The sequence below is a fragment of the Taurulus bubalis genome (assembly GCF_910589615.1).
Source record: "Taurulus bubalis genome assembly, chromosome: 17".
In the NCBI taxonomy this organism is placed as follows: domain Eukaryota; kingdom Metazoa; phylum Chordata; class Actinopteri; order Perciformes; family Cottidae; genus Taurulus; species Taurulus bubalis.
The window spans coordinates 22,516,686-22,533,158 of NC_136605.1; the positions used below are offsets into that span (position 1 = coordinate 22,516,686).

Consider the following 16,473-nt stretch of genomic DNA (forward strand, 5'->3'; position numbering starts at 1 on the left):
ATATAACGATGAGAAGGAACAAAGCGGAGGACGCTGAAGATTTAGATTCCAGCCGCCGGATCCGGCCCGGCGCTGAACCCAAAGGGACGAGCTCTTCAACCACCGATACCTTTCATTTTGTCACATTCTCACTTCGTGGTCGATTGATTAGAGGATCCATTGATTAGAGGATCCATTGATTATAGGATCCATTGATTAGAGGATCCATTGATTAGAGGATCCATTGATTAGAGGATCCATTGATGCGGATCCACTTTGAGCGGTTTCTGGCCGTTCAGATGTTTTGAAGGAGCGAAAGATAAGCGATGGAACTATGGATCGTTTTTTAGCGTCAATTCATCTGCTGAGTAATTAAATAAAAATGTATTTAACTTCATTTATATTGAGCTTTTAAACACATTTAAAACACAGAGGATGAAATGAACTAAAAGCCACAAACTAAACACATAAAACAAACCGAGTGATACAAACTAAAATGTCATGAAATCAAAGAAAAGCAATTTCTAAAAGAAGTGGGGTTTTAAAAAGTGATGTTAAGCCCTGATCTCCTCGGCGGGTCGTTCCACCGTTTAGGAGCCCTGGCTGCAGAGGCTCGATCACCTTTATGTATGAATGTGGACCAACAGGGATCTCAGGATGCAGGGAAGGACGCGGGCCAATAAGAGACCTGATAGATCGGGGCGAGGCCTCTAAGGGCTTCTCCTGGGATCAATAACGGCTGAAAATCAATTCCAAAACCAGGGAAAATGCCAATTATGGTCACCGGAGCCTTCGAAGTGCTTGTTTTGTCCGACCAACAGGCCACACCCCCAAAATTGATGATGCTGGAAGCGAACGGATATTTGGCAAAGATTAAAGAAATGTAGCAACAAACCAGCAAGTGTGAGGGAAAGGTTTCAGACAGGAAGTAGTGGGGGTTATGGGAAACGTGGTCTTTCTTTCTGTCAGTTTTCACAACAACAAATAAGTAAAATAAAAATAATGCATAACAGCATAACAACCAACTATACGGACAATCAGACAAGGACATAAATCATCATCTTCCATATTGAACCCACTAAAACAATTGTATTTATCTCATTCTTACCACCATTTTATTTCAATTCATACAGATCCCTTGTTGAATGTTGTACAACAGAATTGCAGAGAGGAAACCTCTTAGTATGTCCGTCACCATGGAAACGTCTTGAACCTTTAAAAACATGGAACCAGTTTTGGCTCTAGACTTTTTTTTCTTTTTCGTTGTGTTTGAGTCGTCGTAGGAACCCCAAATTCATTCCAATACTTGTGTTTATTGTATGTATTTGTTCAGCAAAGTCTTGGGAAAAAAATGTATATCTGCAAAAAAATCACTTTTAAAAGATATTTTGATCATAACTATGAACTTCCAGCGCGATATGAGCAAGATTTCCCAAAAATGCTCCTGGAGCGTTCACAGAGTTGTTCAAACTGCATCATGGAGCCCTAACAGCCCACATACTAATATCACACCTTTTAGGAAAGATTAGGACCTAAAGAATCAGAATCTGAAATCATAGTAGAACACAGCATCTGGGTGTTCAAAGGAGTTTCAGTCAAAAAAATGTGTCGTTCGGTTAAAAAATTGAGTTTACGTAAATACTTAAACTTAATAACTTTAATGATGCTTCAGCAGATGTTTCTTCTCACCGGGGTTGTGGTATTGTAGCAATTTAAATGAAGTAAAACAACGATGTGGTTCTGGAGATAATATGTTGTTGTTTTTTGTCTGATAACAGGAGCAGGGGGTTCACCCACTGCTTTTAAAGGTGGAGAAACATCAACAAGTCGTCCATAAAGACATCCTTCATTTATTTGAGGTTTGACATTTAACACACACACACACACACACACACACACACACACACACACACCCCGTGGCCCCTGTGGCCGGTGTGCGTCGGCGTGTATCGACGTACCGCTCCTCGCCCGCTGCCGCGTGACCCCTGACCTCTGGGAGACGCGGCAGCGTTCAGTCGTGAGGAAACGGGTCTCGGTTCCCCGACTGCCCGTTTTCAGAGTAATGGTCAAGGGTGCGCCTGCTGGAAGGGAACATTACCGGTATGACCAATCTGCTCCCAAATGGAACACACTCCATGTCAGCGCACCACGCTCCGTAATGGACTACGCTTCGGGGCTGCAGCCATCACGGTTACGGTTTGCTTTTTTCTTTCTGAACAGAACGTCAATGAAATCTGAAATGCACGAGTTTGGTGGATTTTTGAGAATGATTGCTTTGGATGGATTTAAATTGTGGGTCATTTGGTGGGCTGTAAAGAACACCTGCTGTGTAATGCACGTCCTGTCAGGTGTCCTTTAAGAGTCCAGATCGATGCCGGGCCTCAGCGCTGACGGGCGCCGTCCGCTCCGGCCGTTGAGTCGCCGGCCGATTCCGGAGCCCCGGGACAACAGGTGAATTCAATCAGAGGAGAGAAGCAGCGGCACTCTGGACCCGGACGATTGGATTTGAGAACGTTGGCCTGACTTATTGATCGGTAGCTTAGCATGATTGCAGCCGGCTGCTCCGTGTGTGCGTTTCTCGCTCTTCTGGGTTATAAAAAATAAACCGAACGCTCCAAAGTCAAGTTGCATGGCCGGATTCAGAGCTCATGTTTGGGCTTGAGAGTAGAATTAAAGCTGGAAGGATCCGGTTTAAGATCTGAAGAAGAAATGTGCACCCGATACTCAGGGATGGGCACGTCAACAGAGTCCACTTTGGTTCATGAAATATCAACTTGTATCATAAAAAAAATGCATTTTGATAATGAGTTTATTGATTAAATAACCAGATAATGTAATTTCTTTGGCTAATTGAGTAAATTAATTACCAGGGATGTTGCAGGGAGAGCTAAACGGCCCAAGAAAAATACCCCTAATTTCACGGTTTACGGTATAAATAATTGCCTAACTCTCACCTGATATACAACTCAGAGGATCCCGTCTGCAGGAGGCGAGAGGAAATGTGAAAGCTGGAATAGATGCAGCCGCACAGATCACAGTAATCTGGTGGGCATGCACTGTAAAGATACAGTTAATTACAGTTATTATATACTGCTAAACCCCTGGCACAGCTACTGTGAAGTCACTGTAAACCTGTCATTTCACAAGGATTTACCGTGGAAATGTTACACCACCTTCCTGGTAAAGTAGTGCAACTGGTAGCCAGTGATTTACTGGGAATCGTTCCAGGTGCAGGTGCTCATTTGCTTCTCCACAGCTACTCCTCCAGCGGAAATACAGAGAATAATATGCTCACACATTGGTGTATTGGTTAGTGAGTGTTGGATGACTATCTATGCACAGATCATAAAGACACACAGACGTTTTTAATTTTGAATGCCGACAGAAGTAAACATCTATACTTCCTATACCTCCCGTCTGCAGTTTAGCTCGTTAGACGCCTGGAAGACAAAATGGCCGCCTGCGCGTTGGCCTCCCCGCCTTCGTCCGGCTCGGCCGTCGTCCCCGAGAGCGACTCGTCTGGATCCCTCCTCATTGATCCGATGTGATTTCCACGCTCGTCGGCTCGCTCTCCATCACAGCCTCGCTCGGCCCGGAGGGCGAACGGGGCGCGAGCCATCGCCCCCGCTCGCTTGTCTCCCACCATGCCCAGACAAAACCCTTCCCCATCACACACACACACACACACACACACACACACACACAGCCTGGCCTCTGCGCCTTGTTGCCTCAAGCACACCAGACCTTTGGATAAGAGGGTGGTAAAGCGCTCGATGTATTGACGTCGACTGTCCGCAGCCATAAAGCTCCATCAACCTCCTCCTCCCTCTCCTTCCTCGTCCAAGCTCGGTGTGTGTGTGTGTGTGTGTGTGTGTGTGTGTGTGGAGGGTTGATGAACGACGGTGTGGGAGGCAGAGTCAGTCGGTTCCTCTCTCTTTCTGCTCTGCCTCCTCCGGTGCAAGCTTTCAAAAAAGAAAAAGAAAAGCGTCCTAATATCTGGGCCGCGGCTCCGTGAGCGATGGCCGCGGCCAACCTGCTGATCTTAGCACCCGGTGCATTAGTTTGCCATAAAGAAGCGGTGATTGTGAGACGTGGCAGGGCGAAAACACATGAGGATGAATGACGCCGTATAAAAGCCCAGCTCTGTTTGGAAATCCATTAGAGGAGCGAGCGCCTCGGCGCCTGGAACGCCTGCGAACGCCGGCGTCCAATCGAGCCACGGATCACAGATCGCTCCTCGCTAGTTCCGTCCCTTAACTGTCCATTTAATCAAACAATTTTTAATCAATGCATTAGCTGGTGACAGCTCTGAGGGGAGAGAAAGCATACTTCATTTGCAGCCCGGTATCGGCATCCAAAGATAGGTGGGAGATGAATGCGGCTCATTTGGTGCCGAGCTGGAACAAGTGTGTTTTCTCCCATGTGTGTGTGTGTGTGTGTGGAGACTTTCTTCTAGTTTAAATGAGTGCAGGCATGTGTGGTGTTGTTCATGACACACACCCCCCACCCCCGCCTCACACACCTCCCTGTGGCACTGCCTCCTAATTACTCAGATCTGCGCTCAAAGTGAGGAAATAATGAACGAGAGCTTTAATTATGCCTCCAGACAAAGGATCCCCGATGCCTCCGCAGCACCGCCGGCACGCTGAGACGGGTGAGGGCAGGTTAAACAGGGACCCCGTCCTCCGGGTGCCGGAAAAGCCGGTCAGCCTTCAATGCAGCCGGCAAGCTGACGTGATGGGGGAGGGGGAGAAGTGTGGAGAACGGACTCCCTGATTTAAAAAGATGAGCTCCGTAAGGTTTGTTATCTCTAACAGATATGACACAACCTTTAATTAGTGGGGATCCCTGAAGCTCCGGGCCCGAGATATAATCAGCGGACCTTTAGCGAGAGCACAACCCTCCCCTCCCGGAGCGCCCGCGGGGCCCGGCCGGCAGCGCCGTCCTCGTGCCCCCTCTTCTGCGGCGGGGCCGGCTCGGCACTCTGGAGATGCCGGGTAATGAGGACGCCTGTCAGAGGGGCGCTTCAAGGGTGCCCCTCCGAAGGCCTCGCCGCTTCTCCAGCAAACCCAGCGGCGGCAACACGCGGCCGCTTTGTTTCCTTCAGAGCGTCTCCAGGGGTCTGGGCCGGGGGTCCGGTGGGGCGGCGGCTCCTCCACATCTCCACTGATCACACCAGCGCCTCGGACGGACTAATTATCCTCCGCCGACGGAGGATATGTCACGAGCTCCATATTAGCTTCTCAAAGTTGGGCTGTGTGCTCGTGACCCTCGCGTTGGTCGCTCTCTGGCGGTCCGGCTGGGTCCGGCGGTCCGAGTGCAGAGGGGCCGCAAAGTGCCGCCTCGGAGGTACTTGAGTATTTCTCGTTACTTCCTGCTTCTATTCCGTTGCATTTCAGAAGTTCTGTACTTTTTACTTCACTAACAAATACATTTATCTGACCGGTGCAGTTACTAATTATTATTATTAATATTATTAAATCATCATCTCTGCAACCTGGGGGTGCTTCACCCTCTGATATTTTAAAATAAACACACACATTTGGGCATTTCAAAGACTGATTTCTGTAATTTTAGACTCAATACATTTAAATTTCTATACTTTGGGGAAATAAGGACATTTTAAAAGTGATGCGTTCTGTATTTTACTACAAAAAAAAACATGACTGCTGGCTTTTGAAATAACATTCACGGGAAAAATGTGAGTTTGCTGATTGCAACCAAGAGAAACGTCTCCCGTGTTTGTAGGAGAAACTATCCGATGTTTGGTTTGTCCGTTCTGAGCCACCGTAGAAACATCTGTGTCGTTCTGACGAGACAAACAACACAACTGTTGCTACTTTCAGGTGATTGTTCACTAAGAAAACATCTTTAATATGATACTCCATTTCTGCCAATAGTTCCCCAAATTGCTGCACTATCACTTTTTAAAAAAAAGGCCAATTATCAATGATAGAAAAATGACAACTAAATGATGAAACAGGGCAAAAATGTCAGTGAACACAGAAACATTTAGCTGTCAATCATGTTTAGAGGATTGAGGTCAATGGAGCCCAAAGGCTCTAAGACTTTACATACATATGTGTTGTATTATCGTCTCATAAAATGTAATACTTTAACTACATTTCACGCAGAAGAAGAAATGTCCCCTTTTTTTGCACTAATGGATTCTTTTTGCTGCTGCTCTCCTTAAGTAGAGGATCTGGTACTTCTTCCTCCGCTGTCAGAGTGATGGGAGTTAAGGGAAATAAACAGTCATCTCTTATGAAGATTAGTGCGAGTGGGCCGTATTGATCAGCGGTCATACGATAAACAGGAGAACAGGAACGCTCCGCCGATCGTTTGGGCCCCATTAGTCTCCGCTCGCATCGCCTTTGATTATTGCTGACGGAGCTCCCGGTGCATGTGATGGCTTTTTACTGCTACAACTGCTGCTTTCAAGCCTTTTCTTCTTCTTGTGGAGGAGCACATTTAAATAACACCGGCTGCAGAGACGCAGCACTCCATATCTCCTGTCACGCTGTGTCTTCTGCACACAGAGACGGATGTCGGTGGATGTTTTCTGTGAGGAGATTAAAAATATCGGGATTAACAAAAAAAAAGAAAATCCTCTGATGCCTCAAATCAGCTGAATCTCAGAGGCGTGCGGGCGACTCGACACAAAGCGCGTGCACACCTGCACAAATCCACAAACATGCAGACTGGGTGTAAATCCTGGGAGGGTGAATCCCGCTCTGTAACGCTCAGGAGACTGACGTGACAGAGTTGACAGTGCCGGTGATGATGATGGTGATTGTGGTAATAATGATTACGCTGATTATTGTGCGGCTGACACGCCGATGTGGTGATTGCGCCTCGAGGAAGACAAAAGGCCGACAGTGACAGAAAGCGATGAGGAGGATAATGACTTAAGATCACTTTTTCTCTCTTCTTCCCAGTGATCAACTTTGAGCCGTTCGCAGCGGTTGTTGGTCTTTCTTTAATTGGCAGAACCGCCGCGTGGGGAGTTGACTGAGGATATCTCAGCACTGCGGTGGAGGGCTTTGATTTCTCATGACACAAAGAAAAAGGCACCGTGGAGAACATTCCAGCAACTCCCTTTGAAGGGAGTGATCTGGCAGTACTCATTTGAATTATTAACTGGGAGAGACAGACAGACAGACAGACAGACAGACTGGAGGGAAAAGAAAAACACGGGGAGATGGATTCCCGTCTTTAGCACTGGGCATAAACCACGTCACATATCTGCAATGACTGATCTCTGCATCAAACAATCGGGACAATTACTGGCCATAAAGCTGTCTGCTAATGGAGGGGAGGGTTGGTTTGAGTTACTGGGGTTTTATCAGACTCTTTCTTCCAGTGGAGTTCATGAAATACAAGTCTGAATGTGTAATGACGGGTCAGCCGCCCGCCTGGAACGGTTTAATCTGCAGCGGCAGCGTCCCGGAGTGAGTTAATTCTGCTGCGTGGTCGTGTAGCGTCTCCCCCAGCGGGGCCCTGATACGACTGTCAGAGCGCCAGAACTTAGAAGGTGACACGGCAGGTGATGTACTTAGAGGGAAATGTCTCCGTAACCCTGACGACAGGCGTGTCCGTCCCGTCGGCGTCCCTACGTCTCACGCCGGTGACGGACAGAAAGCCGCTAATGAGTCGCTGCTTCCTGTGAAGCTGGAGCCACGTCTCACTGAAGATGAAACACCGGGAAGACACGGTCCGGTTTACTCATTCGGTTCTCCGTTGTTTGGTTCCGTTGTTTTGTTCTGTTGTTACATTGTTCTGTTGTTAGCTTCTGTTGTTACATTGTTCCGTTGTTAGCTTCCGTTGTTTTGTTCTGTTGTTACATTGATCTGTTGTTAGCTTCTGTTGTTACATTGTTCCGTTGTTAGCTTCCGTTGCTACATTGTTCTGTTGTTAGCTTCCGTTGTTACATTGTTCCGTTGTTAGCTTCCGTTGTTAGATTCCGTTCTGTTGTTACATTGTTATGTTCTGTTGTAAGGTTCGTTTGTGACATTGTTTTATTGTTAGGTTCCGTTGTTACATTGTTCCGTTGTTACATTGTAACATTGTTAGGTCCCGTTTTGTTGTTACATTGTTAGGTTCCGTTGTTACATTGTAACAGTGTTAGGCTCTGTCCTGTTGTTACATTGTTCCATTGTTAGCTTCCGTTCTGTTTTTCCGTTGTTCGGTTCCGTTGCGGGGTCTATTTTTTAAATCATGTTATTACGTTAAGTTACGTTGTAATGTTACGTTGTTACAGTACGTTGTTACAATAAGTTGTTACGTTGCGTTGTTACATTACGTTGTTGCGTTACATTGTTACGTTTCATTGTTGCATTAGCGCCGTAGTAGCACTTTAGTAGCACTTAGATGGTACTTACTAATAGCACTTTGTAGTTTAACTTCATTGAAATTGTACTTTCTTGATTCTTGTTGTTCTGAGTTTGTGCTCATGGTGGAAATGCACTTATTGTAAGTCGCTTTGTATAAAAGCGTCAGCTAAATACAATGTAATAATGCAGTATGTTGTTACAAAATGTTACGCTACGTTGTTGCAGTACATTGTTATGTTACATTGTTGCAGTCCGTTGTTACAATATGTTACATTGTTGCAGTCCGTTGTTACAATATGTTACATTGTTGCAGTACATTGTTATGTTACATTGTTGCAGTACGTTGTTACAATATGTTACATTGTTGCAGTACATTGTTATGTTACATTGTTGCAGTACGTTGTTACAATATGTTACGTTGTTGCAGTATGTTGTTATGTTATATTGTTGCAGTACGTTGTTATGTTACATTGTTGCAGTACATTGTTATGTTACATTGTTGCAGTCCGTTGTTACAATATGTTACATTGTTGCAGTCCGTTGTTACAATATGTTACATTGTTGCAGTACATTGTTATGTTACATTGTTGCAGTACGTTGTTACAATATGTTACATTGTTGCAGTACATTGTTATGCTACATTGTTGCAGTACGTTGTTACAATATGTTACATTGTTGCAGTACATTGTTATGTTACATTGTTGCAGTACGTTGTTACAATATGTTACGTTGTTGCAGTATGTTGTTATGTTATATTGTTGCAGTACGTTGTTATGTTACATTGTTGCAGTACATTGTTATGCTACATTGTTGCAGTACGTTGTTATGTTACATTGTTGCAGTACATTGTTATGTTACATTGTTGCAGTACGTTGTTACAATATGTTACGTTGTTGCAGTACATTGTTATGTTACATTGTTGCAGTACGTTGTTATGTTACATTGTTGCAGTACATTGTTATGCTACATTGTTGCAGTACGTTGTTACAATATGTTACGTTGTTGCAGTCCGTTGTTACAATATGTTACGTTGTTGCAGTATGTTGTTATGTTATATTGTTGCAGTACGTTGTTATGTTACATTATTGCAGTACATTGTTATGCTACATTGTTGCAGTACGTTGTTACAATATGTTACGTTGTTGCAGTATGTTGTTACAGTACATTGTTGCGTTATTACTCTTACAAGATGTGAAGGTGAAATATGAAACATATTTATGAAATGGCTTTTTGTAGACCAGTTCTTTGTGGCAGTTGAAGATGTAAACATTACGCCGACCTGCATCAAGCCCGCTGATTGGTTCCTACTCCTGTCAGGAGGCGGGGAGAAGGAAAACTCACGTAGACGTTAAACTCACAATGCATATGACTGTAAAGAACAAAAACCCATCCACTAGCATCCGCCTGCAGAAGCACACTCAAGCATTCAGCGGGTTCCCAGCAGCCCTTTGCTCAATCTAATCCGAGCTTGTCGCCTGTTTTTTAGGCCATTTTTCCGTTGCCATTCTTCTGGCTCTGGCACAGGAAGATAACATCCCTCTTCCTAATCCTGCCTAAAGAGCTCCGATTGTCTCAGTTGTTTTTCCAACCAGGGAAACAGCCACCGACAGAACCGCACCAGACCTTCTTGAATGGCTGGAGCATAATATAACATCTAAAAAAGAATCCAAGAAGATAGAGATCATCTTGTGAGGACCAGGTTGGATCCTTTGACTCGATCCCTCTGCGGTTCCTCCGACGCTGCGCGGTGGCGCGCGATAGCATCGCGCCGGAGGATCCTCAGATACGGGACGTCGTCTTACGGAGAGATTGCAGAGACCTTAAAGGCAAATTTGTGACTTTGGGCTTTATGGATATAAATTGACTTGACTTGATTGCGTTAAGAGGAATCATGCGATCAAGAGCACCCACACCTCGCCGTGCGCTGGCGGCGGCCCATGTTCCACCAATCTCTGCTGAGACATCAAGGTTCTGCAGCTGGGCTCGTGTTGGAGGAGATTAGAGAAACGTTTCCTCCATCTTTAAGGTAATGGGCGCCCGGCGCCCGCGATGTAACGAATCCATCTTGTGCTTTCTCTTTGTCCGCTTCTTCCAAAGCGGCATCAAACAGAATTAATGTAAGACGGAGAAGAAAAAAAGATGCATTCAAACGGAAGCCCCGAGTTGTCTTAGCGTGTGCCGGTTAGCGTGTGCCGGTTAGCGTGCGGCCGGCAGCAGCACACGCATGGCCGGGTGCGTGTAGCCGCTCAGTGGAAGCACGCAGATGAAGAGGGATGTCACGTCACAGCTGCTTTTGTTTCCACGCGTCTATACGTGCGGTACGGTGTGTGTCCTTGAGCACGAGCAGGGGGGAGGGGGGCTGTGTTCATGTGTGTGTTAGCTATGTGGGGGGGGGCTGTGTTCATGTGTGTGTTAGCCGTGTGGGGGGGGGCTGTGTTCATGTGTGTGTTAGCCGTGTGGGGGGGGACTGTGTTCATGTGTGTGTTAGCCGTGTGATGGGGCGCAATTAAAAGGCAGCGTGCTGCGTCCCGCGAGCTGCTGGCCCGGGATCAGCTGCTCTCATGTCACCCGGTCCCTGCTGTTGTTCAGTCGGCCCGTTTGATGTACCAATCCACCGGGGACTTCATCAGTAACCCCTCCCTCACACCAGCAGCACTTATAACCCCACCCTAACCCTCCTCCTCCTCCTCCTCCTCCTCCTCCTCCTCCTCCTCGCACAGAACCTCCCCTTCTGTGTCTGAATGCTTATGTTGGCTTTTATCACGCTCAAAGTAAACAGAGACGCGTCACGGAGAGAGAGAGAGAGAGAGAGAGAGAGCGCGAGGGGGAGAGCCCTATAGAGAGAGCGACACACAGAGAGAGAGAGAGAGAGAGAGAGAGAGAGAGAGAGAGAGAGCGCGAGGGGGAGAGCCCTATAGAGAGAGCGACACAGAGAGAGAGAGCTATAGTGATAAAGGTGGAACATCACATTGTCCGCGCGCCGCTTCGCCTCCCGCATCATCTTCAATAGAGACACAACAGACAGCGAAAGGGAGATTTAACAGGAGGAGGCAGAAGAAAAGGAGGTGATCCGAAGAGAGAGAGAGAGAGAGAGAGAGAGAGAGAGAGAGAGAGAGAGAGAGAGAGAGAGAGAGAGAGTCTCCTGCTCGATGCGCAGAGCGTCCCGTCCCCCCGCGCTGAGCTCCATGGCCAACTCGGGCTGCCTGCTGCTCTCCGGCTCCGGGATGCTGCCGCACGCGCTCCAGTGTCCGCCCGCCTTCCTCTACCTGCCCGAGGTAAGACTGCCTCTCTCTCTCTCTCTCTCTCTCTCTCTCCCTCTCTCTCTCTCTCTCTCTCTCTCTCTCTCTCCTTCCATTCCTCCGCGCGCTGCTCCGCGGCACGTGATCGCCTCGCGCTCGCTTTGTGCTGCCGCGACCCGCGCGCACTTTCACCCGCCTCACCCTTGACCCTCACAGGGAGGGGAGGGGAGGGGGGTCGCCATCCTCTCCTCTTCCTCTTCCTCTTCCTCCTTTATTCTGCGCGTAATAACGGGTGACTTAGCGGCGCTGTGACGCCACGCAGCCGCTCATGACTCACTGTGTTTGGGTTTGTTGTTCCACTTCCACCGCCTGTCTGGAGACTTCTTCTTCTTCTTCTTCTTCTTCTTCTTCTTCTTCTTCTTCTTCTTCTTCTTCTTCTTCTTCTTCTTCTTCTTCTTCTTCACAACTTTTTCTTCACTTGGTCCGTTAAGAATGATTTAGAAAGAGAATTTATCCGGATGCGTGTCCCTTAAATTGTTGAACGTGTCACCTAATGACCACAAACTGGATCTGCTCAACATTTAAAAAATAAAAAGACTTAATCTGATTAAAAAGAAGAAGAAAAACAAAGAATATATTTGTATGTTAACCCTTGACATCTCAGTTGGAGCTTTGAGGCCTTCTGTATTAATTTGATGTACATTAATGCTCGTCATTTTATTTCACTGCTGTTTAAACGTTAATAAATATATCTGTGCTCCAGCGCCCTGTAGTTCCATGACGTGAAACAAATATGAATCTGTTTTATTAAATGAGGGATTTAGTTTTATTCTTTTAAATATCTTCCTCCGCGCGGTGACGGCAGATCAAATAAAACATTCACTCAAACTTCTGGATTCAAAGCTTCTCCTCTCGCCTCCCCTTCAGTCTTCTAATGGCGACCACGGCGAGTGACAACACTTTGAATAATTATATATCTCTGCAAATTAACATTGATTTTCCTTTTTCGCGCGTGTGTGTGTGTGTGTGTGTGTGTGTGTGTGTGTGTGTGTGTGTGTGTGTGTGTGTGTTTTCGTCCTCCTCCTTTGGAGATTGATTCTGTCACTGATCCCCTTGTTTTGTGAAACCTGAAGACTGCAATTTTCTGAAGGGAGGTGAAAAAAAATCAACAACAAGGTGACTCTTAAGAGCCGCGTGCCGTCTGTCTGCTGCATTATTCACACGCTTTAATTCAGCGGGGGGGGGGGGGCAGTACACACCGGGCTCCTGATGGAGGAAGAAGGACCGGCCATGGAAACATTCTCATTTTGAGTCTTCCTCCTCCTCCTCTTTTCTCCCCCACATCATGGTAATGGCCCCCTCCCACCCATCTGTCCAAAGCGGGCACACCCCGCCAGCCAGCCGGGGATGGGATAAGATGAGGAGGAGGAGAAGAGGAAGAGGAAGAGGAGGATGTGGACCACCAGAACACAGCGAAGAGGAGGAAGGCCTTCCTCCTCTTCGCTGTGTTCTGGTGGTCCACATCCTCCTCTTCCTCTCAAAGGAAGCTCTCAGATTAAGCTTTTTTAAAACGTGAATCAGTATTTTGGAGAGTAGAGAGATGAAAAAAAAAATCTGTTTTCCTCTAAAGCGCCTCCAATTTCATGTTTTTATTTTATTTTGATGACGACTATATTTTACGTCTTAGCTCCTCTCCTCCGGCAGGACATGAGTTTAGGTGCGTTTACCTTCCACTGCATTCTGTTACATCCAAATCCTCTGAATGGCCAGTAAGCCTCTTGAGAGAGAGAGTGTGTGTGTGTGTGTGTGTGTGTGTGTGTGTGTGTGTGTGTGTGTGTGTGTGTCCACAGTAGGGAAGTCCAAGATGGAGCTAAAATTGAAACTTCCTGTGTGCTATTTTCATGAAGCGTCCCTTTTTGTTTCCAACCCCCTTTAACGTATCAGCAGCTTTTGTTCTTTTCTCTCTTTTTCTCCCTCTCTATCTCTCCCTCTCTCTCTCTCTCTCTCTCCCTCTCTCTCTCTCTCCCCCTCCTCCCCCCTTTGCGGTAAATCCTCGCCCTGCAGCGCTGTGAGGGAAACAACCCTCTGAATCACACTGTGGCCGGCTCCCTCTCCCTCCACCGGCATCCTCTTCCTCCCACTTCACCCACCCTTCCTCCGTGGGATGCTACCTCCACACACACACACACACACACACACACACACACACACACACACACACACACACAGCCTCCGTGCCGAGATGACAGCCATGAGAACAGAAGGCGGATAGATTGAGGTGATAGCCTTCCCGCCTCGCCCGTTTGTTTGCATCTCCAATAAGGCGCCGCATTAAGTTGGGCCTCCGCTTGTTTCCGTGCCAACATGGCCGCCGCGCGGCATCACAGGAAGACGGCAGTTTATTACATGAAAGATTACCTCGCCTCTTATTTGCGTGCGGCGGTGTTGGGCGTGCGTTCCCAGGCAGCTCCCTTTGATGCTCTTTGTAGTCGGTGTGAATCCCGGCTAAATGTTTGTTTTCATTAACGCGAGGAGAGACGCCCCGCGGGCGGCGGGAGGACTGTGGGCTCCTGATTACAACACACAAAAAAGAAGCAGAAGAAGAAGAAAGTGGCTCTGGTGAAGGGCCGCCGCTCTCCTCCGCCAGCGGGGTGCCGGCTCCGTCCCTCCGCAGGATGATGTCACTCCTCTCGCGGCTCGCTTCCTGAGTTATGGCGCTGGGTATTGAGGGAGTTATGAATTACAGCGCGGGGACGCAGCGCTCGCCGCCGAAGGCCCCGTGTTTAAGTATAAATATATTTATGGCACAAGCCGGGGCTGACGGGTTGCTGCTGGTAGTTAGTGGCTGTCTTCACAGCCGTAAAAACATGGCATCTCATGGATTTTCTATTTACCAGGCGCTGGGTGGCATATGGCAGAGCTCGTAAATGTAACTCTATTATCTAAGACGATGCTTTTGGGTGTTACTCAGTCTAAAGAGGGGAGAGGAGTCTTCATGTCACATCTCTCTCTCTCTCTCTCTCTCTCTCTCTCTCTTTGCATCGGACTTATCTCCAGATCTCCCAGTTTTCTAAAATTGCCTTCCTTTGATTTGTAATTGGATTTTCTATCACGGCATTCCGCCGCGCTGATGTCTATTGTTATTGTTGCGTCTATTGATTTCTTTTTTGTGGCTTCTTTGGTCGGGCTGTTTTGAATCACCCCCACCCTTACAGACACACACACACACACACACACACACACACACACACACTTCACTGTACACGGCTTCGGTATCGTTCTAAACGGTTTGGGTCACCTCCTTTTATGTCGGTGGATCCTGAAAGGAATTGCCCGGGCTCTCTGGTTTCAGCCTCCTCTTCCCCCTCCTCCTCCTCTTCCTCCTCCTCCTCCTCCTCACGCTGATCTCTTTTCTACGACTGTACTCCCCTCCCCCCCCTCATCTGGTTTAAGGCGAGGGATGCGGAGAGGAGAGGTCTGGGGATACTCGTGACACACGGCCTCCCAGAGCTCCTATTCACGGGACTTTAGATATCCAAGGACTCGGGTTGGCGGTCTCGGGGGGGGGGGGGGGGGGGGGGGGGGGGGCAATGCAGACTCCTTCCTGGGGACCAGGATGTAGTATGAGGTCTGCAGTGAGACCGGGTCTGCAGTGAGACCGGGTCTGCAGTGAGACCGGGTCTGTGAGCCGGTGAGGCTGCAGAGCCGAGGCCTCGTCGGTTTTCTTTTTTTATTTTAAATTACAAAACGATGATTGACGACATTAAATAAATACTTTTTTTATTTTAAATTACAAAACGATGATTGACGACATTAAATAAATACTTTTTTTATTGCCAAGGCAATTTTTTCTTCTTCAAATTGAACAATATATGAACTGTTTAAAGTATTCTATGAATATAAATAAATACAAAACAATACAAACTTCAAACTACCGGTTTTCGTGATATTCTACGTTTTCTTATCGCCATCAAACAAACTGAATGCGTCACTAACCAGGTGTGTGTGTGTGTGTGTGTGTGTGTGTGTGCAGCACAACTCTTCCTCCTCTTCCTCTTCCTCTGGGCCAGAGAGCTCCATTAGTGTCTCTCCGTCCCACATGCCCACGCCGTCCCGCCGCCAACGAACGCTCACCGCAGCGGCGCAGCGTGGATTAATCCGCCGCTGAAAATAGTCCGCCAAACAAATACGAGTCACGTGTGTTGAACCAGTGAGAGCCAATGGGCAGCAAGCAGGAAGTAGAAAGCATCAAGAGACAGACTGCGGTGTTCTCTGTGTTTCTTTGGGGTAAAGCACGGAGGAAGAACAGCAGCCTCGTCTTCAGCCACTCGAAGCCGGACTCCGATCTCATGACTCATTACATTTGATGCATCCGCTCCCAAGACGTGTGATTCTCCTCTTTTATCTTGCTGAGCTCTTAGAGGCAAAACGCTGAGATATTTCTATCATATCACAAAGCAACGCTCTGTTGTCGCTCAGCCAATCTGTTCACTCAGATTCAATCAGACGCAAATAAAAGAAGAAGAGAACAACTTTAAAAAGCCAATTTCACCGGGCCTTGGAATGCACCTCTCACCGTGTCCTCAGTGTGAAGTCATTCACAGTCTCTCTCTCTCTCTCTCTCTCTCTCTCTCTCTCTCCTCTCTTCAGCTGTTTGTCCCTTAAACAGCTGATTCATGGCGGCATAACAAAGGCGGAGGGACTGATTGAAATGTTTTCTCACTTCTTTCCGCCCCGGAGGAGAATTGTAAATCACAGCTCAGTCGTTTATTTTGAAATTTCATTTGGTGTGTGAGCGAGTGCTGCCTTGTTCTTTACGGGGACTCCACAGTGTGTGTGTGTGTGTGTGTGTGTGTGTGTGTGTGTGTGTGTGTGTGTGTGTGTGTGTGTGTCTTTCTTAAGGCTACCCACCGTCTTACTCC

At 47.4% G+C, this 16,473-nt stretch overlaps 1 protein-coding gene across 1 annotated transcript in view; it reads left to right on the forward strand.

Annotated features, from left to right (window-relative positions):
* Window positions 1-11,497: 11,497 nt before the first annotated feature.
* Window positions 11,498-16,473, forward strand: part of LOC306749767 (RNA binding protein fox-1 homolog 3-like) — a gene marked incomplete at both ends in the record, with an annotated part of 92,706 nt that continues 87,730 nt past the window's right edge. The window contains one exon of the mRNA XM_079233094.1: window positions 11,498-11,587. Coding sequence (XP_079089220.1) covers window positions 11,498-11,587 — 90 coding nt within the window. The remainder of the gene's footprint in view (window positions 11,588-16,473) is intronic.